The following is a 24,909-nucleotide window of genomic DNA, read 5'->3' on the forward strand; positions in this document are numbered from 1 at the left end:
CGTTTTTTATGAAAAAAAGCCTTACTATACTATGTCGTTTTTTTATGGAAAAAAGTCTTACTATACTATGTTTTTTATGAAAAAAAGCCTTACTATAGTATGTCGTTTTTTTATGAAAAAAAGCCTTACTACACTATGTCGTTTTTTTATGGAAAAAAGCCTCACTAGACTGTTTTTTTTATGAAAAAAAAGCCTTACTATACTATGTTTTTTATGAAAAAAAGCCTTACTATAGTATGTCGTTTTTTATGAAAAAAAGCCTTACTATAGTATGTTGTTTTTTTTTTGAAAAAAAAGCCTTACTATAGTATGTCGTTTTTTTTATGAAAAAAAGCCTTACTATAGTATGTCGTTTTTAATGAAAAAAAGCCTTGCTATACTATGTCGTTTTTTATGAAAAAAAGCCTTACTATACTAAGTCGTTTTTTATGAAGAAAAGCCTTACTATAGTATGTCGTTTTTTTACATAAAAAGCCTTACTATACTAAGTCGTTTTTTACATAAAAAGCCTTACTATACTATGTCGTTTTTTACATAAAAAGCCTTACTATACTATGTCGTTTTTTAATGAAAAAAAGCCTTACTATACTATGCCGTTTTTTACATAAAAAGCCTTACTATACTATGTCGTTTTTTAATGAAAAAAAGCCTTACTATACTATGTCGTTTTTTACAAAAAAAGCCTTACTATACTATGTCGTTTTTTGTGATAAAAAGCCTTACTATACTATGTCGTTTTTTGTGATAAAAAGCCTTACTATACTATGTCGTTTTTTGGCGCTAAAAAGCCTTACTAAACTATGTCGTTTTTTTGCGATAAAAAGCCTTACTATACTATGTTGTTTTTTGCGATAAAAAGCCTTACTATACTATGTCGTTTTTTAATGAAAAAAAGCCTTACTATACTATGTCGTTTTTTTACGTAAAAAGCCTTATTATACTATGTTAATTTTTATGAAAAAAAAGCCTTACTATACTATGCCGTTTTTTTAATGAAAAATAGCCTTACTCTACTATGTCGTTTTTTTTTTAATGAAAAAAAGCCTTACTATACTATGTCGTTTTTTTTTACATAAAAAGCCTTACTATACTATGTCGTTTTTTAATGAAAAAAAGCCTTACTATACTATGTCGTTTTTTTATGGAAAAAAAGCCTTACTATACTATGTCGTTTTTTTATGGAAAAAAAGCCTTACTATACTATGTCGTTTTTGGCGAATAAAAAGCATTACTATACTGTGTCGTTTTTTAATGAAAAAAAGCCTCACTATACTATGTCGTTTTTTTACATAAAAAGCCTTACTATACTATGTCGTTTTTGGCGCTAAAAAGCCTTACTATACTATGTCGTTTTTTTACATAAAAAGCCTTACTATACTATGTCGTTTTTGGCGCTAAAAAGCCTTACTATACTATGTCGTTTTTTTGCGAAAAAAAGCCTTACTATACCATGTTGTTTTTTGCGATAAAAAGCCTTACTATACTATGTGTTTTTTTTGCGAAAAAAAGCCTTACTATACTATGTCGTTTTTGGCGCTAAAAAGCCTTACTATACTATGTCGTTTTTTTGCGAAAAAAAAGCCTTACTATACTATGTCGTGTTTTTGCGAAAAAAGCCTTACTATACTATGTTGTTTTTTGCGAAAAAAAGCCTTACTATACTATGTCGTTTTTTTCGGCGAAAAAAAGCCTTACTATACTATGTCGTTTTTGGCGCTAAAAAGCCTTACTATACTATGTCGTTTTTTTGCAAAAAAAAAGCCTTACTATACTATGTCGTTTTTTTGCGAAAAAAGCCTTACTATACTATGTCGTTTTTTGCGAAAAAAAGCCTTACTATACTATGTCGTTTTTTTGCGAAAAAAAAGCCTTACTATACTATGTCGTTTTTTGCGAAAAAAAGCCTTACTATACTATGTCGTTTTTTTGCGAAAAAAGCCTTACTATACTATGTCGTTTTTTTGCGAAAAAAAAGCCTTACTATACTATGTCAATTTTTGTGAAAAAAAAGCCTTACTATACTATGTCGTTTTTTTGCGAAAAAAAGCCTTACTATACTATGTCGTTTTTTGCGAAAAAAAGCCTTACTATACTATGTCATTTTCTTGCGAAAAAAAGCCTTACTATACTATGTCGTTTTTTTGCGAAAAAAGCCTTACTATACTATGTCGTTTTTTTGCGAAAAAAAGCCTTACTATACTATGTCGTTTTTTTGCGAAAAAAAGCCTTACTATACTATGTCGTTTTTTGCGATAAAAAGCCTTACTATACTATGTCGTTTTTTTGCGAAAAAAAGCCTTACTATACTATGTCGTTTTTTTGCGAAAAAAAGCCTTACTATACTATGTCGTTTTTTGCGATAAAAAGCCTTACTATACTATGTCGTTTTTTTGCGAAAAAAAAGCCTTACTATACTATGTCGTTTTTTATGAAAAAAAGCCTTACTATACTATGTCGTTTTTTTACATAAAAAGCCTTACTATACTATGTCGTTTTTGGCGCTAAAAAGCCTTACTATACTATGTCGTTTTTTTTGCGAAAAAAAAGCCTTACTATACCATGTCGTTTTTTGCGATAAAAAGCCTTACTATACTATGTGTTTTTTTGCGAAAAAAGCCTTACTATACTATGTCGTTTTTGGCACTAAAAAGCCTTACTATACTATGTCGTTTTTTTGCGAAAAAAAGCCTTACTATACTATGTCGTTTTTTATGAAAAAAAGCCTTACTATACTATGTGTTTTTTTTGCGAAAAAAAGCTTTACTATACTATGTCGTTTTTGGCGCTAAAAAGCCTTACTATACTATGTCGTTTTTTGCGAAAAAAAGCCTTACTATACTATGTCGTTTTTTTGCGAAAAAAAGCCTTACTATACTATGTCGTTTTTTTGCGAAAAAAAGCCTTACTATACTATGTCGTTTTTTGTGAAAAAAAAGCCTTACTATACTATGTCGTTTTTTGCGAAAAAAAGCCTTACTATACTATGTCGTTTTTTGCGAAAAAAAGCCTAACTATACTATGTCATTTTTTTGCGAAAAAAAGCCTTACTATACTATGTCGTTTTTTTGCGAAAAAAGCCTTACTATACTATGTCGTTTTTTTGCGAAAAAAAGCCTTACTATACTATGTCGTTTTTTTGCGAAAAAAAGCCTTACTATACTATGTCGTTTTTTTGCGAAAAAAAGCCTTACTATACTATGTCGTTTTTTGCGAAAAAAAAGCCTTACTATACTATGTCGTTTTTTTGCGAAAACAAGCCTTACTATACTATGTCGTTTTTTGCGAAAACAAGCCTTACTATAGTATGTCGTTTTTTTGCGAAAAAAAGCCCTACTATACTATGTCGTTTTTTGCGATAAAAAGCCTTACTATACTATGTCGTTTTTTTTTGCGAAAAAAAGCCTTACTATACTATGTCGTTTTTTATGAATAAAAGCCTTACTATACTATGTCGTTTTTTTGCGAAAAAAAGCCTTACTATACTATGTCGTTTTTGGCGCTAAAAAGCCTTACTATACTATGTCGTTTTTTTGCGATAAAAAGCCTTACTATACTATGTCGTTTTTTTTTGCGAAAAAAAGCCTTACTATACTATGTCGTTTTTTATGAATAAAAGCCTTACTATACTATGTCGTTTTTTTGCGAAAAAAAGCCTTACTATACTATGTCGTTTTTGGCGCTAAAAAGCCTTACTATACTATGTCGCTTTTTTGCGAAATAAAAGCCTTACTATACTATGTCGTTTTTTTGCGATAAAAAGCCTTACTTTACTATGTCGTTTTTTGCGAAAAAAAAGCCTTACTATACTATGTCGTTTTTTGGCGATAAAAAGCCTTACTATACTATGTTGTTTTTTGCGATAAAAAGCCTTACTATACTATGTCGTTTTTTTGCGAAAAAAAAGCCTTACTATACTATGTCGTTTTTTGCGATAAAAAGCCTTACTATACTTTGTCGTTTTTTTGCGAAAAAAAGCCTTACTATACTCTGTCGTTTTTTTGCGAAAAAAAAGCCTTACTATACTGTCGTTTTTTTGCGAAAAAAAGCCTTACTATACTATGTCGTTTTTTTGCAAAAAAAAAGCCTTAGTATACTATGTCGTTTTTTTGCGAAAAAAAGCCTTACTATACTATGTCGTTTTTGGCGATAAAACGCCTTACTATACTATGTCGTTTTTGGCGATAAAAAGCCTTACTATACTATGTCATTTTTGGCGATAAAAAGCCTTACTATACTATGTCGGTTTTTTTGCGAAAAAAAGCCTTACTATACTATGTCGTTTTTTGGCGAAAAAAAGCCTTACTATACTATGTCGTTTTTTTGCGATAAAAAGCCTTACTATACTATGTCGTTTTTTGCGATAAAAAGCCTTACTATACTATGTTGTTTTTTGGCGATAAAAAGCCTTACTATACTATGTTGTTTTTTTTGCGATAAAAAGCCTTACTATACTATGTCGTTTTTTTGCGATAAAAAGCCTTACTATACTATGTCATTTTTTAGCGAAAAAAAGCCTTACTATACTATGTCGTTTTTTTGCAAAAAAAAGCCTTACTATACTGTGTCGTTTTTTGCGAAAAAAAGCCTTACTATACTATGTCGTTTTTTTGCGAAAAAAAGCCTTACTATACTATGTCGTTTTTTTGCGAAAAAAAAGCCTTACTATACTATGTCGTTTTTGGCGATAAAAAGCCTTACTATACTATGTCGTTTTTGGCGATAAAAAGCCTTACTATACTATGTCGTTTTTTTAGGGTTAGGGATAGGGTTCTGGTGATAAAATGCTTTACTATACTATGTCGTTTTTTACGGAAAAAAAGCCTTACTATACTAAGTCGTTTTTACGAAGAAAAGCCTTACTATACTACTACTACTTTAAGGCAAAAAATGCGCAGAGGCTAGGCCACGGCCACCAGCAGCAGCAGCAGCAAGCAAGCCCCTCCCCCAAGCTCTACTTACGGCGCTTCGTACCCTCACTGCCGCTCTTGTTGGCGTCCGTGATGTGCTGCTTGCGAATGCTATCCTCGTCCGCCTTGCGGTCGCGGCCCGGACAGGCGCAGATTCGGGCTTCGAAACATCGCCGCCCCAAAACTTGACCGCTAGGACGCAAAAGACGTACGACGTACGCGGGTTATGGCTCGTGTCCGCCAAAGGACGGCGCGTCTCTCTCGCCCCTCCCAATACATACTCTCTGGTTTCCAGGGTGACAATGATGAGGATAGGTCGCCGGTTCATGCCACCCACGCAACTGGAGTTGCACATAAAGTTGTACAAGATGGTGGTGAACTCCGTGCCCACCTGATGGTTTAAAAACGATAAGTTAGTTTGACAACAGACTAAACACAAGAATATCTCCAGGGGGGTGACGCCCTGAATCGGGTGTCAGCCAATCACAGGGCAAGAGGAGACAAATAAACAATTACTCAGAGCTAGGAACAATTTAGCATACAATTAGCCTAGCATGTTTGTTTTTCAGATTTGGGTGGGAAAACGGGGGAAACTAACTTCTACGAGTTTCAGCGTTGTTTCACATACTTATAAACTTTAAAAATATCTATATATTTTTAATTAATCCAAAAAAAAATCACAAAGTAGAGAATTCGTGAGAAGTGAAGGCGCGATAGTCGAGGGATTACTGTATATACAAAGTGTCTCAAATAAAATGTACACACTCTTAGATTAAAATGTACTCACTTTTAGAAGGACTGGTCATTCTAAAAGTGAGTACATTACATCTAAAAATAATGTACACACTTTTCATATAAAATGTACTCACTTTTTAGAATGACCAGTCAAAATGTAGTCACTTTTAGAATGACTGGTCATTCTAAAAGTGAGTATACATTTTATTCTAAAAGTGAGTACCTTTTTTGAGACACCCTGTAAATGTTCAATGTGCATTATTTAGCTAGTGTGCGACTTATAGTCCAGAAAATACGGTATGTGCAGTCATTTGCAGTAATCCCTCGAATATTGCGTGTTTTTTATAATCGCAGAGATTTTTTTTGTTCATTACATTTTCATAAAAATGTGAAAATCTACACTTAAACTAAGCCACTCCCCTGTCCTTTGATTGCTACTATAACTTAGCATTAAATAAAAAAAATATATATTTTTTTAAATTAAAAAAAAAAAAAAATATATATATATATATATATATATATATATATACAGACAAGTCAGCTGGGATATGCTCCAGCACCCCCCGCAACCCTAGTGTGCATAAAGTAAAGAGCTTTCAGAAAATGAGATTAGATTTTTTTTCTATCAAAAAACGGTGGTCCGTGTCGGTAATACAAAAATTGAATGGGTGTTAGCTAAGATGATTAGCAAGCTAGCATCAAACCCTTACCTGAGGCGGCTCATACGGCACCAGCACGCTCTGCCTCCCCGTAATGGAGTCCTCCACGTACTGGGCGTGGCTGTTGCCCTCCACGCGGATCAGGTGACTAGCCGGTGCGATCTGACCTGTTGCGGAATACCATGACGACGGTCAAGTATCGGCGACCAATCGATGGATCAATGTGTGGCGCCACACCGACCGTCGTTGAACTCGCGGCTCAGCTCGTGGTTGGGGCAGCGTTTCACCACCTCGGTCACGTGCTCCGCCTTCTTGTAGACGGGCATGGCGCGGATGACGGCGCCCTGAGGAGGCGTGGTCAAGACCTTGATCTGGATGGGACACGTTTTGGCGATCTGGCAGTAGAGTTTCTTCAGTTCTGTCGAGTACTAAAAAACAGAAAAGACACAAAAGTCAACACGCGTAAAAACACACCCACGTTTTTTTAAAGAAAAAAGCTTTACTATAGTATGTCGTTTTTTTTTTTTTAAGAAAAAAGCTTTACTATAGTATGTCGTTTTTTTTGCGAAGAATCGTCGTTTTTACGAAAAAAAAAGCCTTATGATCCTATGTTGTTTGCGATAAAAACACACCCACGTTTTAGCCGACTCCGTTTTCGGTTATTACTGTATAAAAAACTAAAAGATATGGATTTGGCGTGGTTAGCGGATCTGCCTTACAGCCCTAGAGTCGAGGGTTCGATCCCAGCTGGCTCGTTTGCATATTCTCCATAAACTTGTGTGGGTTTTCTGCGGGTATTACGCATTTAAAAAACGTGTAAGCTAGGGTAATTGAGGACTGAAAATTGCCCTTAGCTATGAGGGATTGGTTGTTTGTCTCATCGTGCTCTGCCATTGGCTAGCCACTGATTCAGTGTTCTCCACCTGCAGTAGGCTGGGATAGGCTCCAGCACCCCCCGCAAACCTTGAGGATAAAAAGTTCCTAAAATGAAAAAATAGACATAGAAAGGGCGTCAGATCAGGGGCGGATATAAGGGGGGTTCTGGTGGAGCGGGCCCACCCAGTTTTAAGGGTCTAAAATGGGGCGTGGCCAGGTGGGAGGAGCATTAAGTCAATGGTGGATTGCTAAAATATTTCAATCGACATCCCCACAATTAAAATAATCCATAAATGCAGTTTTAATAATACAGAACAACATTTGGGAGGTAATAAAAAACGGAAGGTCATAAAAGTTGTTTTTGTTGAGAGAGTTGGGCTGTCTAATTTGGAAAATTACCGTTTGAAGCTAACGTCAGAAGCCAGAAATGCTACTTTCCCACAGGATACGCCGCTAGCTAACGCCTTGTTATTTTCATCTTGAATTATTTTGTCCGTCACGTCATCCGTTTTTGTTTTTGCCGGGTGTTTTCTTAGCCCATCTGTGTATGGGAAAGGCGGAAAATATGAAAGGATGGTGACTACAAACGCGCAAAAAAAGCGACGACAAGGAGAAGAAGGCTTAATTGAAGAGACGTCCGGACGGGGGCAACACCTGTTGGCTGGACCCAACCCTGACTTGAGCCCTCAAGCAAAAAGGAGGTACGTAAGAGGACTGTGATTACAACCCACACACACACACACTCATTATGGGCATCCTTGAAGATGTGTGTGTGTGTGTGTGTGTGTGTGTGTGTGTGTGTGTGTGTGTGTGTGTGTGTGTTCTGAGCAGCTCCATAAAAAAACGAGCCTGCAGCCGCAATTAAACGAGACCTGGCTTTTATCTTTTTAACGGCTAGGGCGTGGCCATCGGATGGGAGTGTAAGTCAGCTTAGCTCTGGGAACTTTGGCGCCCTCTGCAGGCTGGGTAAGGGAATGACAAGAATGACTAGTAATGGTAAATGTAAGGAAACGTATAAAAAAGTAGTAGTTCATTTACAAATGTGGTTGCATATAAGATGACATTTAAATATTCAGATATTAAATATTATTTTTGCATGATTTGAAGGAGGTAAATTATTATTTTTCTCTTGAATTAATTGTTATAATAATTTGTTTCCCATGTGCTGTCATTATTTTTTGTATAAAAATGTAATTTGTATTTTTTCAAGATCTTGAGTCTTGAAAAATGGAATCGTCTTATATTCAGCACAATACGGTAAATATAGTCTGCGTTTTGGGTTTTCTTTGGGTTAATTTAGGTTTAAAACTATTTTTGGTTTAGTTTTAGGCCTAAAAAAAGATACTTAAATATTCAGATAAGACATGAGACAGTTTTTGCATGATTTGAAGATTGTAAAATAACATTTTTCTGTCAAATATATTGTTATCATAATTTATTTCTGATTTACTGTCAATATATTTTTGTATAAAAATATAATTGTGTTCAAAATTATTAATTTTCTAAATCTCAAGTCTTGAAAAAATTGGGTCGTCTTATATTCGGGTAAATACGCTAAAATTAGCCTCTTTTGTTTTTTTTAATCAAAAAATGTATATTCAAGTATATAAATATTGTTATTTGTTGAATTTATTGTTATTACTGATGTACTGTCATTATTTTATGTATAAAAGTGGAATTTGGCATTTAAACAGTGATTTTTCAAACATGAATCTTGAAAAAAAAGAGGGTGATTCGTCTTTATATTCGGGCCAATAGGGTAATTATAGTCTGCATTTTTGTTGGTGGGGGTGGCATGGCTTTAGGCTCAAAACAAAAGCCACGCGCAAGTTAGAGATGTAATCTTGGCCAAAGTTTGTTTAGATGATATCAAAGCATCCCAGGCTCGCACCCTCCCAAGCGGAGGACGAAGACGCAACAGGACCATCCCTGCCCCGCGGCGGCAAACTTTTGCTAACGCTAACCGCTTTGAATGATGGCATTCGGTAGCTAAGGCGTGTCATTAGCCTGGATAAAGTGGGAATTGAAGGAATGCGGGAAACAAGAGAATGGAAAAAAATACTTTGAATGGGAGCTAAAGGTAAGAAGGGTGAGAGAAAGAAAAATTATGGACAAAAAATGTATTCATTATGAGGTTAAGTCACGTTGGATTGGACGTCTATTGGCGTCCATGGCAGTTTAACATGAACACTTAAAAAATTAAAAAACAACCCAAAAAATTTGTCATTTTTTTTCCAATTGAAGGATTATAAAGATAGAATTTTAGATGGCTATCATCAAAAGTTAAAAAAAATTATACAATGTTTTATTTTTATTAGCTATAGACAAATAGACAGTGACGTACTGTATTTTCCGGACTATAAGACTTTACTTTTTTGAAGATTACTCTAGTGCGACTACCCTGAATTATTGGCCAACCAATCACAAACCACGAAAAGACGAACCCACGATCCAGGCCTGTCAAATATATTGTTATAATCATTTATTTATGATATACGGTCAGATTTTTTTGTATAAAAATTGAATTTGGTGTTCAAAGTTTTTTTTCTTCAAATCTTGGCTCTTTTAAAAATGGAGTCATGTTATATTCGTGCCATTATGGAAATTAGTCTGCTTTTTGGGTAGGTTTTTAGGCCAAAAAAATACTTAAATGTTCAGATATTAAGACGTGATAAAAAGTTTTTGCATGGTTTAAATGAAGTAAAATAACAAGATTTTTCTCTCATATATATTGTTACAATCATTTATTTACAGTTTACGGTCATTATTTTTGTTCAAAAAGATTTTTTTTCAAAGTTGAGTCTTGAAAAAAATGAGGGTGTCGTCTTATATTCGGGCCAATACAGAAAATAGTCTGCTTTTTAAGCAAAAAAAACTTAAATGTTCAGATATTAAGACGTGATAGAAAGTTTTTGCATGCCACAAATGAGGCAAAATAACTAAAAAAAAAAATCTCATTTTTTTCCAGTGTACTGTCATTATTTTTGCTCAAAAGGTATTTTTTTCAAAGTTGAGTCTTGAAAAAAAGGAGGGGGTCGTCTTATATTCAGGCCAATACGGAAATTATACATCACACAGTATGAAAACCCACCTGGCATCGAACCCACGACCCCATCCCGTCGAGCCGGACGCCCTACCCACAAGACTGTCTTAAAACCCGCCATTTTCTCATTGAAATCACTTAAAAACCGAGTTTCTTTTTTCAATCACGTCAACGAGTTCACCTACAAAAGTCATTGAAACGGAGGCAAACGTGGTTTAGACCCCGCCCATCCATTTTTGGGGGGGGTAGTTGACCGCGGCGGGTCAACTGCGTAGCACGCGCGAGCTCCGGCGGGTCCCGGCAGGCCCTTGTCCTGGCGCTGCGGGCGCGCCAGTCAAGTCCTGACAAAACAAGGACGGCGTGGCGCCTCTGGTCTTGTCTACTTCATTCCTGACGTGTCGCGTCTTGCCTCCGACGTGAAGAAGGCGCGAGTGCGAGACTCTTGTTTTTTTTTCTTCTCTCTCTCTTTCTTTTTCTTTTCTTTTGCTGGCAGTGTTGCGTGGCAAACACCTGCATTGAACTTTACCTCTTAAGGCTGGGATCTTAAGGGCTTCCTTGGAGCTGCCGTTTGCTTCTGTTGTCGCCATTTTGTCTCAGTCTCATGGATGGAGACCTATCCTCGCGACCTATCTTGTCCTTCTCTTCACACCGTGTCAATCAAGTCATTGCACTTGTTGATTTCTTCCAGTATCTGTCTTCTTCCAGACCTTCTTTTTGGGCCTTCTTCCTTGTTGTCATGCCATCCTTCGCCTCTCCCTCTCTTCCATTTCTTCCTTCCTAATGTCCTCCCTCACTCTCTTCCTTCACCTTTCCTCCTTTTCTATCCTTCTGTCCTCTCTACCTCCCATCCTCCTGTTCAGCCACTCTCCCTTCCTTCACATCCCTCCTTTGCAACCCATCTTTCCTCCTTCCTTCTGTCCTACATCCCTCCTTTTCTTCCATTTCCTTCCCTCCTCCCTCACTTCCTTCACTTTTTTCTCTCCCTCCATTCTTCCTTCTCTTTCCCTCCATCAATCCCTTTCTCCCCTACCTCCTCTTCCCTTCTTTTTCTCCTCCCTCCATGCTTTCCTCCTCTTTCTTTCCTTCCTTGTTTCTTTTTCCTTCTCTCCCTCACTCAATTTCCTTCCTTCTCTTTCCCTCCATCCTTTCCTTTCTTCCCTACCTCTTCTTTCCACCTTTTTCTCCTCCTTACCTTTAATTTCCCTCCATCCTTTCCTCCTCTTCCTTCCTCCCCTTTCCTTCCCATCCTCCCTTCTTTACCTATAAAACCCAACCACCCACCCTTCTTCTTCTTTCCTTCATACCAACAAGCTTCCAACTTTGTCCTTCCACTTTTCCAGCAAGAAATCCTTCCCAACTCCTCCGGTAGCTTCCGACGAGTCGGGACACGTCGGCCGACACAAACAAGTCACGAGGCGTGGGACGGGCCCGCAGATGTTCCCCAACAAGCCGCGTCTTGCCACTTTTCGCCATGACACCCCCCCCCCCCCTCCACCACCTTCTTCTTCTACTTCTTCTCCCGCGGCGGTGCAATGGACTCCAAAAAGGAAATATTGACACAAGCCTTATCCTCAGTAAGGGCGTTCATCCATTACTGTAATCCCGGCGCCCCCCCTCCCTTAAGACCGAGGGCAAACACCTTCCCCGGCGCACAATGGGGGCGCGTCGTCAAATTGGGAGCCGGGAGATCAGTCGTGGAGAGACGCAAAGGTGGTGGCGGTGGTGGTGGTGGTGGGGGGGCCTTTTTCGGGGAAGAGGCGGAACGGGAAGGGGGAGGGTTGCGTGTCACCTTGGGCTTTCCGCACAGGAAGAAGCCAGGTGATGTCCCGGGGATTAGGCGCGTCTCCGTGAGAGCACGCCGTTACTTAGGGGAGTGGAATTTAACCCATTGGCTGCCGTCGAGGGCTGAACGCAAAAACATTCCATTGATGGCAACATTTTTTTTTTTTTTTTGCTTTTAATGGGCGAAGATTTAAATCTCATCGTATTTGTAAAATGAAAATAAAAGAATTTAATTCTAATGTGACAGCTAGCTAAACAGTTAGCTTCAATTTCAGAGAAAAAGCTAACATGGGTACGTATTTTAAACTGTCGCAAAAACCCAATTAATGTTGTAATATATATATATATTTTATGGTTTATCTTGAAAATGCGATCCTTGTTCGTGACAGTGATTTATTTGACCTAATGTGATAATAATTAGGAATTAATTCATCATTATTATTATTTTTTTGTATTATTTTTTTCCCCAACAATGCTTATCCCTGTCAGGGTTGCGGGGTGCTGGAGCTTATCCCAGCTGACTATATCCTAAACTGGTCACCAGTCAGTTGTAAAAAAAAAAAAGTACAATTTTTTTGGCCTACTCAAGTTATTTTTTTCCGACGTTTAAACAGTCTAAAATTTCCACGCTGTAAAAAATGCCTGTTCTAAATTCAAAAAATATATTTTTTTTAAACATGACATCACTGCCTACCTGCCAACTTGATTTTTTTTCTCACTTTTTTTGCGGCTAAATTTTCGGACATTTAAAAGGTTTAAAATTTCCACGCTGTAAAAAATGCCTGTTCTAAATTCCAAAACTTTTTTTTTTTAAAAAACATGACGTCACTGCCTACCTGTCAACTTGATTTTTTTCCCACCCAAAAATACATTGACAGTTCTTCCTTTGAAACAGACCCCCAACCCTCCGTAAAATAGTGTAAAAAAATGGAGACTTACCGTCCAAGTGGCGGATTTGGCCGTGCTGGATTGCTGGAAGGAAACGTCAAAGCTGTGCGGTCCGGCGTAGTCGGTGTTGGACGGGATGGCCGGCGAGGGCGACAGGGCGTCAAAGGTGGAACTGGGCTGGGCGTATGGCGACGGCGCCGCCACGCCATTCTGGGCGTGGTCCGTGTTGTACGGACTTGTGGACGTGGAGCCGCCATTTTGGATGTTCTGATCCATGCTGTTCAACAAGCCCAGGTTGGTGTACTGGGACTAGGAGGTGAAAAAAATATACAAAAAGTCAACAACTGGGATTTTTTGGGGGGTTCCAGCATTTTATCTGTCCTCACCGGGGGTGTCGGAGCCTGTCCCAAATACACAGGTGGGGCACACCCTGAATTGGTGGCCAGCCAATCGCAGGGCACAATGAGATAACCAATCACTAAATAGCTAAGAACAAGTTAGCATATAATTAGCCTAGCATGCATTTATAGGGTTCCGTGACTCCCACTTCAAAAAAAATGGACGTTTAGTGCAGTCAATGTTTTTTTTTTAAATCATCCCCCCAAAATTAGCTGGGCTCCAGCACCCCCCGCGACCCTTGACGATAAGCAGGACAGAAAATTAATTTATTAATTATTTTAAATGAGTATATAAAACGATGCTCATGATTCAGTACCGGTGACCGCTCTAGATATCTTCACATATGTTAACTAGCATTAGATAGTTCGACATTTAAACGCCATTTTCTACTTTCCAAACAAAACACTTCAATTCCTCAACCATTAACAAATCTTAAATTCATACGAACATTCATGACGAGAATTAAAAAAACGAACCACATAAAACCTCAAGCCAGGTTAACCACCGTTAGCCACTAACGGCTAACAGCGCCGGACCTACCCGTTAGCCACTGAGGGCTAACGGCTAACCGAGTCAGAACCTACCCGTCTTCAAACGCCATGTTAATAAACGTCGCATTCCTGGACGGCATTCCATCATTCTGTCGTCGGGTTTACTTCCCTCACGCGGCCCCGAGCCCAGGTGTTAGCTAGCCCAGGTGTTAGCTAGCCCAGCCAGCTATATTGAAGCCTTCTCGAGGCGAGGTCAGCCGAGTGCGGCTGGGAAAAGACACGTAATGGCGACACAATAGTGCAGCCGCGCAGGTGTTGACATTGTGGCCCCAAAATGGCTGCCATTCAAACGGAACGGCGACTCTAGGACGTAGACAAAACTACTTGGGTTTCTTCTCTTTGGCGAACTCGTTGACTGCCGTCGCCGTTGAGTGACGTCAAAGTCACAGCAATCACTCCAAATTAGTTTCAGTTTGAGAATTACAATGTTGTGCTATTTACTTTTGAGGAAATTTATTATTCTTAAATTGGAGATGTGGACCATCATTTATTTATTGCAGTGATGTATTACTTATCTTAACTTTAATTTTCAAAATATATTCGTTCTATCAATCAAATAGGGCACTTTTATTTTAACATTTTCTTTGTTTATATATTTGTTCTCTCTTAATTACATGTTTTTATTTGTTTGTAATTACTTCTATTTGTTTTCGAAATAACGAATACATATATCCTAACCTATAATTCAAACTGATAAACTGATATTTTATTCAAAATATGTTTTTCCTTTTAAAATTCTATCTAATTCCATTTTTATTCCTGCATTTATATATTTTCCAACATTTTTATTGCTCTATTTCAACATGTATTAATTTTAATTTATATTTACTTTTTCAAATACACATTAATTTCTTTCTCTTTGTATTGGTCCAAAAAATTGCCAAAAAAATGACGCACAAAACCAGGAAACGACTCTTGCGCAAATCAATCTTTTCCCAGAATGAGTGACATCACGTCCTCGTCTGCGGTTGGCGGAGGGGGCGTGGTCAGATTCCGATGGTGGTGGGGGGTGGGGGTAGGGGTACCAATGACGCGCAAATACGACAGGCGATTATGATCAAATATCACCGGGAAGAATAGACATCGGAATTCCAGCCTTTGCACAAAAAAATAAAATGGCGCGTCAGCAAGGATTTGCTGCTTAATTGTCTGGAAGTCAGGATAAAAAAAACCTGCCCCCAAAATCTCCTTCATGTGATTCCCCATAATAGCCGCTTAATAAGTACTTTCAGAACATTCCGGTTGACATCTTCGGTATCCTTTCAATTTTTTTCCCACTTTGAAAGGTCACAAAGTCTAAAAATCACCATTTATATCACAAAAAAAGATAAAAATAAACTCCTACCTCAGAAACATTCACTTCCAAAATTAATTCAATTACATATTTTAAAAATAATACCCCTAATACTAAACACAGGCTTTGTTGTTCTATTGCAATGAACAACCAAAAAGTCCAAATAGCAGAAAATAATATAAGATTTAATAATATTTGACCTTTTTGACCCCTGTAGAAAAATGGCGTCTTCCATAAATTATCATTGAACCTTAAAATGCCTTAAAAGCAACAGAAAGTCACCCAAAAACGCCCCCAAAAAAATAGCAAAAATCCACCAAAACACATAAAGCACCCCAAAAATACCCCCCAAAAAACAGCAAATGCTCCAAAATTTACAAGAAGTGACCTGTAAATAACCCAAAATGACAAGAAAGTCTCTCAAAACGCCCATTAACAACCATAGATGTCCAATTTACTTCAACTTTTAAGTTCCATTGACGGCACTAGCCATCCTATAAACTACCTTCCATTAGCCCCTCCCACTTCAAATGGATAGGACCATCAACGACACCCATTAAGCCACCAAACCAGTGAACCCGAACACAATTGGACACCCTTGCTCTAAAGACTCGCTCGTGCTAGCCCGAGGGAGGTGTTAGCATTAGCGCCCGCGGCTGGGGGGTGCCTCATTAAAGGAGGGGGTCTCGGCGGCGTCAGGTGATTGTATCAACATCAACACGCCATTAAAGCAATTACCAGGCCTGGACGCTAACATTGTCTGCTTCTAAAGGTGGCTAGCGAGGGGCTTTGCAACACGACCCCCACCCCGTCGCACCCCCGACCGACAGAGCCGGACAGCACTTAAAGACCCCCTCACCCCCACCCGCTTTGCTTAACAACAGGTTGAAAGATAGTGACCCCCCCCACCCCACACACCTGCTAAATGCTACCTGCAACCTGAGAAGGCCACACACCGCAGTAACAATGTTCAAAATGAAGGCGGCTCAGGAGAGAAAACTGTTTCGGCTTCTTTCTGAAAGTGTGTTACTTGTTAAGAAAAAAATAATGACATATTTGAAAAACCCTCGTTAAGACCTTTAATATGAGATGTGACTCGATGGGGTTTGGGTCTAAAAAGAAAAGTGCCTTTTTTAGCTTGCTAAAAGCTAGCTGGAATCTGAGAAGGCCACATATCACAGTAACAATGTTCAAAATGGCGACTCAGGAGACCAAAACAGTTGCAAAAAAACAGTAAGAGATTTAAAATGACTCAAAATGTTTTTACCTTGCTAACCTCTTGTAAAATACTTTAAAAATATCTAATATCTTTTGGCTTTTTCCCAATATTGTGCAAGGTTTTTCTCTTTTTAACAAAAAATAATGGCAAAACTGAAAAACCCTTGTCAAGACCTTTAAAAGGAGGCGTGACTCGATGGGGTTTGAGTCCAATAAGAAAAGTAGGAAACGCCTCAACTGACTGTCAAAATAAATGAGTAGGCTTTTCAACCGGAAAAACCAGCAAAAACCCGCAATTTAGTCGACATTTAGCGGGAAAAAAGGTAGAAAATAAAGAAAACAATCCATAAAACGGCAAAAATCATTGGCCGGGCTTAAGTGCTGACTGCTGTCAGCCCTCCAATCAAAATAGATTGGACATCTTTTGCCGTCAGTGGCAGGCAATGTGCAAGAGAAGCGATTTACCAAAATAATACACAAGCCATTACTTTGAAATCGTTTTTCTTTCCCTCCAAATTTAGTTCACAGACTCCAAAAGTAGCAAAAGCAACTGACAAATTCCTTCAAATATTAAAACAAAACTTAAAAACTAAAGACATGCTCCAATACTCAACCAAAATACTTCACTAGTCCAAAAACCAAATCTTACAAACCAAAGGTGTACTCAAATACTAAACCCAAATACCTCACCCACCCATCCATCCAAAAACAAAACATCCAAACTAAAAGCACGCAAACCAAAATACCTCCCCCACAAGTCCAAAAACCAAATCTTAAAAACTAAAGATGTGCTTAAATACTAAACAAAAATACTTCACCCAAAAACAAAACTTTCAAACTAAAAGGCACCCAAACCCCAAAAAAACCCACAAGCCCAAAAACAAAACTTAAAAACTAAAAACTCGTTCCCATATTAAACCAAAAATACCTCACCCACCTTCCCATCCAAAAACCAAACCTCCAAACTAAACGCCCACTCAAATCCTAAACCAAAAAACCCGAAAAGCCAAAAAAAACAAATCTCCAAAACTAAAAACTCGCTCCCATATTAAACCAAAAAAAACCTCAACTACCCATCCATCCAAAAACCAAACTTCCAAACTAAACGCCCACTCAAAAGCTAAACCAAAATACCCCACAAGCCCAAAAACAAAACTCAAAAACTAAAAACTCGCTCCAATAATAACCCAAAAAACCTCACCCATCCAAAAACCAAACTTCCAAACCAAAAGCCCGCTAAAATCCTAAAACCAAAAAACCCCAAAAGCCCAAAAACCAAAGACTCGCTCCCATCTTACACCAAAAAACCTCACCCACCGACTCACCCATCCAAAAACCAAACTTCCAAACCAAAAAGGCCCACTCAAATCCCAAACCCAAACACCCCACAACCCCCCCCCCCCCCCCCAAAAAAAAAAAAAAAAAAAAAAAAATCTCCAAAAACTATAGCCACCAAATCCACCACCCAATCAAAACCCCCAAACACAATCCCACATTGGGACACCCCAATTTTTTTTGGTTGCTCACCTCGCTATAGGGCGCACTGGTGCCCGTCTCCAGGTACAACATGTTGGCGCTGAGATTGAGCAGGGCGGCTGCGGTTTGCTCCACCGGCTCCAGGATTTCCCCCCGAAAAATCTCGACTGAAACACCCGGCGCAACAAAAACAAAAAAATTTGCAAAATTGCACAATTTTTTTGTTTTTTTTGGGGTAAATACGCCGGGATGCTGGCTGGGCGACCTGGGCGACGGGCGGGTCCAAACCAAAAAACCAAGAAGCTCTCACGGGATCCATGGGAGGACTCTTATATACCGAGAAGGAGGCGGTTGGGGGAGGAAGGTGGGGGGGGTTCGGAGAAGGGAGGGGTGTCAGGTCTACCTGGGAGCAGCTACCTGACGGAGTACACGCCCATAAAAAAAGATGCTACTTTAGTAGTTTTAAAGTCGACAAAAAACGGTATGTATTTAAAAAAATCTACAAAAAGAATGTTTATTTAATTAATTTTGGAATAAACGATAGAAATAAACTTTGACCTCTGAAACTTTCACTTTAGATTAAAATTCATTCAAGGATGTATTTAAAAAATCTACAAAATAAATGCTTCATTTTTTTAAAATAAACGATATAAATAAACTTTGACCAACGAAATTTTCACTTCATATTAAAAATCATTAAATGACTATAAAAATAAAACAAAAATCAAATAAAAATCTTCAAAATAAAGGCTTCATATTTCACTTCATTTACTAAACAAATGTATTTTAAAAATCTAAAAAAGTAAAGGCCTTATTTTTCATTTCATTTACTAAACAAACGTATATAAAAATCTACAAAATAAATGCTTAATCTTTTTAAAAATGATCAAAATAAACTCTTACCTCCGAAATATTCACTTCAAATCCAAATTCATTCAATGACATTTTAAAAATCTACAAAATAAATGCTAAATTCTTAAAAAATAAACAATAGAAACAAACTCTCACCTCCAAAAACTGTATATCAAAATTCATAAAATGCCAATTAAAAAATCTACAAAATAAATGCTTATTCCTTTAAAATAAAAACTAAAAATAAACCCTCACCCCCAAAACTTTCACTCCACATCAAAAATCATTCAATGACATATTTTAAAAACAAATTCTCCAACTTCAAATATTTTATACCCATAACAAACTAACCTCTCGCATTGCTATAGCTAGCTAGCTAGCATCGCTAACCAAAACAATGATCAATTAGCTTAAAACCTCATGAATTTCCTCAATTTCTCCCCCATTATACCCTTTTATTAACCACCAAGAACCATCTAACCCCTCCCTCCCTACAACAACCGCTAACCCCTCGCTACTGTCTTCGAAACCCCCGAAAATGGGCGTGGCCACGCCCCTTTTTGCGCCACCCAGCTGATCCCCAGGCCTTATCGCTTTGTAAAATCAGCTGTTTAAGGTCCAGGATATAAAGTTTCGGGGACCGCCACATTCCTTGGGTGTTATCCTACCCTCTGTTTGCATCCTCTTAACGCGGGTGTGTTGGGAGACGCTGATCGATGAGAGATGGGGAGCGCTCGTGTTAAAGTGTCGCCCTCCAGCAACCAGTCAAGGGGGAGGGGCCAAGCAAGAGGAATTTCACATTCTACGTAAAAAAAAAACAACAACAACAACAAAAACCACACAAAAAAACCCCTCCACCATACAAATAAGATCCTTCAGGGCACTAAACAGGGAGCTGCTATTTAATGACTCAATGTAGGAAGGCCTCAAAGTGGTGGTAGGGGGCGTGGCTACAGGGGTGGGGGGTCAGGGGGGTCTCCTCTGTATGTTTTTGACAGAAAAATTCAAAATAAAGTGAAGATTTGGTGAGATATTTATTTCATTTAATGGTACTAAAATGTAGGTGATTGAAAGTGGATATTCTTGATCCTCTGCAGAGAGTGGTGAATTATTAAAATGAGGCATTTATGTTAAAAATGGGTTTAAATTGGTTTGGTTCAGGGGGAGGGGCATAAACAACAAGGATAGATTTAATGGGGATTGGATTACAGTAATCTCTCAAATATTGTGGTTTGACTACATCATGGATTTTTTGGAGGGGATTTTTTTTTTCAAATAATTTTTGTTTTTTTAATGATTTTTTGGGGGGAACTGAATTACAGTAATCCCTCAAATATTGTGGTTTGACTACATCTTGGATTTTTTTTGGAGGGGATTTTTTTTTCAAACAAATTTTGTTTTTTTTAATGATTTTTGGGGAAACTGGATTACAGTAATCCCTCGAATATTGTGGTTTGACTACATCATGGATTTTTTTGGAGGGGAATTTTTTTTCAAATATTTTTTGTTTTTTTGATGATTTTTGGGGGGGAACTGAATTACAGTAATCCCTCAAATATCGCGGCTTCACTACATAATGGATTTTTTTGAGGGGGAATTTTTCAAAGAATTAATTTCATTTTTTAAATAATTTCTTTTTGTATTCAGGGCATTTTTGGGTAAATTGCTAACCTATAAAATATACCATTTTGATTTCACGGGTTCAAAGAACAAATATGACTGTAGAAAAGAAAATACAAATTAAAAAAATAAAAACATTTGATTCTACTTGTCTATAATCCTTATAAAGTGTGATTTATGAAAGAGTATGCGGTTATGTTAAGATTCTCTCGCTACGTTTGTCCAAACGGTGCAACATAGAGAGTAGAATTTTTTTATGGTGGCCATAAACGACTGTCGGATGATAATTAACGCATTTTTGATCTAAATTCTAACTTTTATTTGTTAAAAAACCCTTTTTCAAAAGAGCTTTTTTAATAGCGCAACAATTGTCTTTTGGTTTTAGAGTTTAAATGAAAACAAATCGGCTAGCGGGCCGATCTGGACCCCTTTTTGGGCCGCAAGCCGCACCTTTGACACAGCCACTGAGTAGGGGTGGGTGGCGGGTCAGGGTCGTCAATCACCTAGAGAGCATGGGCCTTCCTTGGGGGAGGCGACATCACTCAGCTCCACAAAGCAAATTTATATTTGCGACGTTTCCCAGCCTGCAGCCTTCCTGCGAGCTTTGCAAATATATTTTATGAATGTCAAAACTGGGGGAAAAAATGCCGCTTGAAAAATGTCCCTTTTTGGGTTTCTCTTATCATTAAAAAAACGGATGGAATGCCTAAAATAGTCTTAAATAAGTTATAGATCTTCCTGAAATTATATTTTTTGAGGCATTTAGGTTGTTTTAAGAGTGATGAAATATTAGACAAAAAAACAAGACTGTTTTTTTTAAAGATTTTTGCGGCCACACCCACAAAAGTCCGCCATATTGGATTTGCCCAGCGACACTGGTTTGTGTTGGTAACAAAAAAATTCAGCCCCTGAAGCCAGTTTAACTTAGCTTCATGCTAATTGGTTAGCATTTGTATCACGAAGAGACCCACAAAAAAGCCTCAAGAAGTCATGCCCAAAAATGTTCAGGAAGTCAGCCATTTTGGATTATCCCAGATTGTTTTGCATTTGGCAAAGGACAAGCTAACATAAAAAAATTCAGCCCCTAAAGCCAGTTAGACTTAGCTTCATGCTAATTGGTTAGCATGTCTATCATGAGGAGACCCACAAAAAAGCCTCAAGAACTCATACCCAAAAATGTCCAGGAAGTCAGCCATTTTGGATTAAACAGAAAAAAAACTGATATTTGCTTCCAAATTTTGACCTGGCAACCCCATGAATGCAAAAGCATCTTGATGGAAAGGGAAAGGAAACGTTTGAAAGCATGTCGTCCGCAAAAAAAACATCAACGAAGCTCCGCCCCCTACAGCCATCCCCGAGGGGATGCGCAGGGGTCAAAGCGCACCGCGAGATGCTATCAGCGAGCCCTCCGAGACGACATCTGCTGATAACGCTACTCGCCAAGTTGTTCAAAGTCCGGCCTGGGGAAATTCTATGGTTACGGATGAGAACGTTGTATGACGTCTACTTCACGGTTGCTTGTCAGAAAATGGACATTTTTTGAAAAATTGATCATCTCTAGCGGAGCTGTCAATCTGGCCTTTAGTCTAATCGAATTACAGGCTTTTATTTTGACATTTTTGCCAGAAAAAAACAGAAAATATGTTTTTTTCACGGTCAAAATGGCCCCAGTTTCCTCCCACATACAAAAATGTGCATGCTAGGCTAGGCTAAGCTAGGCTAGGCTAGCTGGTTCAACACTAAATTTCCCCTAGCTATGAGCGATTGGCCATTTGTCTCATTGTGCTTGTAGTTTTCAGGGATAGGCTCCGGCACCCCCGTGAGGAGAATCAGTTCAGAAAATGAGTGGGAATTTTTTTTGAAAACAATTTAACGTTTGATTAAATGTTCTTACTTAGAAAAAAATAACTGATTATTATGGCAAAAAGTGTCATTTGTTTTTGGGGCGGCCATTTTTGAAGAGAATCTGTCTTTAAAAAAAAAAAAGCAACGTTACTCACAGCTAGCGCGCCGTCATTCTCGTGCATGGTGATGCAGTCCATGCTGATTTGAATGGTGTTCCCGGACGAAACGTGGGGCGGAACCTCGCCAAACACCGAATGGATAGACGAGCTGAAAAACGACAACATCACAATCAACGTCTTATACTCGGGTGCGGCTTATAGTCCGAAAAATACGGTATTTCTATTCAGGCACGACTTAAAATATAATATTCTTAGGTGCAATTTCAAATACAATACTTTAAAATACAATATTTGTTCTTGGTTTCAGCTATGTAATGAAAAAAATCACTTCTAATAAAAAAAATGTTAAAATATTATTTTCCTCTTGATTGCGCAATCTTTGATGGTTACGTCTTACACTCGGGTGCGACTTATAGTCCGATAAATACAATATTTCTATTCAGGAGCGATTTAAAATATAATATTTAAAAATATAATGTTTGTTCTTTGTTTCAACTATGTAAACAAATAAAAAAATCACCTAAAAAAAGCCTCAAAATATTTGGGGTGCGACTTATATTCCTCAAAATATGATATTTATATTCAGGCACGATTTAAAATATGATCCTTAAAAATACAGTATTTGTTCTTCCTTTCAGCTACGTAAATTTAAAAAAAATCCCTCAAAAAAACAACCTCAAAATATTCGGGTGCGACTTATAGTCCAAAAATATGGTATTCCTATTCAGGCACGATTTAAAATATGAATTTTGTTCTTGCTTTCAGCTACGTAAATTTAAAAAAAATCCCTAAAAAAAACAACCTCAAAATATTCGGGTTCGACTTATATTCCTCAAATTAGTAATAAATACTTCAAATCAAGCACGATTTAAAATATGATACTTAAAAAATTTGTTCTTGCTTTCAGCTACATACATTAAAAAAATAACTAAAAAAAACAACCTCCAAATATTCGGCTGCAACTTATATTCCTCAAAATATGGTATTTCTATAATAATTTTTGTTCTTGCTTTCAGCTATGTAAACAAAAAAATAACTCAAAAAACCCTTAAAATATTATTTTCCTCTTCAATGAGCAATCTCTGATGCTTACGTCTTACACCCGGGTGCGACTTATAGTCCTCAAAATACAGTATTTCTATTCAGGCACGATTTAAAATATAATATTTAAAAATATAATGTTTGTTCTTTGTTTCAACAATGTAAACAAATAAAAAAATCACCTAAAAAAAACCCTCAAAATATTCAGGTGCGACTTATAGTCCTCAAAATACCACATATCCCTACCCCACCCCTGCCATAAAACAACAACAACAAATTAACCACCCCTATGAGCGCCCCCTGCACTGTTTCAATGGCACTTACTGATCAAGCATATCAAAAAGCTGGTTAAAGACGTCCTGCCCGAAAACTTCAGCGGTGGGCGAGGCCTGTCCAGCAGCAGCGGCGGCGGCGGCGAGGAAGGGCTCCCTCCGCCTGTAAAGAGGGGGCGGGGTTAAACACTACAACCACCATCAAACACAATCATCTTTAGTCAGACATATCAGCTTTCAAACGCCCCCCACCCCAATAAAAGAGCAATACTAAGCCCCCCCACAAGCGTGAGTACCTTTCCAGGATTTCCAGGATGCCACCCACCTGGTGGGTCGGCCATTGTGAATATTTGTGGTGAGCATAATGGCGATTGTGCGTTGAAAACTGACACCCGTTTCACAGCTCGCGCCGCCATTGTTGGCGTTCAAGTGGCGCACGCTGGCTTCCCTCCCCAGAGGACCCCCCCCCCCCCCAACCGCCTCCCCGACAAGTAGCAGACACCCAAATTCCTTCAGTGCGGCGCACTATTTGAGGAGCGCTGGAATCAAACCCACACCCCCCGGCGGTGTCAACAAACAGGCTTATTACAAGGAATTCAATTTAGGTTTACATGGAGGTATTCAAAAAAATAATGTGATTTTGATTTGTGGATCTAGGCAAAAATAATATAAAAAAATAATATTCAAATATTTACACTAGGTCACCGGTGTCCAAGTGGTGGATGGGGGGCCAAATGTGGTCCGACGCATCATTTTGTGTGGCCCGGAAAAGTCAATCATGAGTGCTGATTTTCTGTTATAGGATTAAATTAAATTGAAGAGTATAGATGTATATTACATTTCCTGATTTTCCGCTTTTTAAATCAATAATTGAAATTAAAAAAAAAAATCTGTGTTTTTAGTTAAAAAATCATTTTGTAAAATCTAAAAAAAATATGTAAAAAGACTAAAATAAAGATCTATAATAAACGGAATATTCAGGGATTTTAATCCATTGAGAAAAATGAAAGTGATAGATATAGATGGATATTAAATTTCCTAATTTTTCCCCTTTTAAATCAATCATTTTCATTTTTTAATCATTTTTTTCTGTGTATTTAGTTCAAAAATAAATTTGTAAAATCTAAAAATAGATATAAAAAACCTAAAATAAACATTGTTTTAGATCTATAATAAACTGAATATTCATGTCTTTTAATCCAGTTCATTTAATCCATTTATAAAAATTAAAATGAAGAGTATAGATGTATATTAAATGTCCTGATTTTCCCTTTTAAATCCATCATTGTCATTTTTAATCATTTTTTTCTGTGTTTTTAGTTCAAAAATAAT

At 37.7% G+C, this 24,909-nt stretch overlaps 1 protein-coding gene across 6 annotated transcripts in view; it reads right to left on the bottom strand.

The window, feature by feature from the left end:
• Positions 1–24,909, bottom strand: part of tp63 (tumor protein p63) — a 35,435-nt gene that overhangs the window by 5,216 nt on the left and 5,310 nt on the right. For 3 of the 6 annotated variants that reach the window (XM_077717055.1, XM_077717058.1, XM_077717059.1), the window contains exons 1-6: positions 17,880–18,037; positions 12,942–13,199; positions 6,543–6,729; positions 6,353–6,468; positions 5,189–5,298; positions 4,960–5,099 (exon numbers count right to left, since the gene is read on the bottom strand). In XM_077717055.1, coding sequence (XP_077573181.1) covers positions 4,960–5,099; positions 5,189–5,298; positions 6,353–6,468; positions 6,543–6,729; positions 12,942–13,199; positions 17,880–17,921 — 853 coding nt within the window. In that variant the 5' untranslated portion in view covers positions 17,922–18,037. Of the gene's footprint in view, positions 1–4,959; positions 5,100–5,188; positions 5,299–6,352; positions 6,469–6,542; positions 6,730–12,941; positions 13,200–13,873; positions 14,194–17,879; positions 18,038–22,300; positions 22,413–23,629; positions 23,741–24,909 lie in introns of those variants that run through there. The other 3 variants (XM_077717060.1, XM_077717056.1, XM_077717057.1) reach the window with 3 other exon arrangements.

The sequence above is a fragment of the Stigmatopora nigra genome, chromosome 5 (assembly GCF_051989575.1).
Source record: "Stigmatopora nigra isolate UIUO_SnigA chromosome 5, RoL_Snig_1.1, whole genome shotgun sequence".
Taxonomy (NCBI): Eukaryota; Metazoa; Chordata; class Actinopteri; order Syngnathiformes; family Syngnathidae; genus Stigmatopora; species Stigmatopora nigra.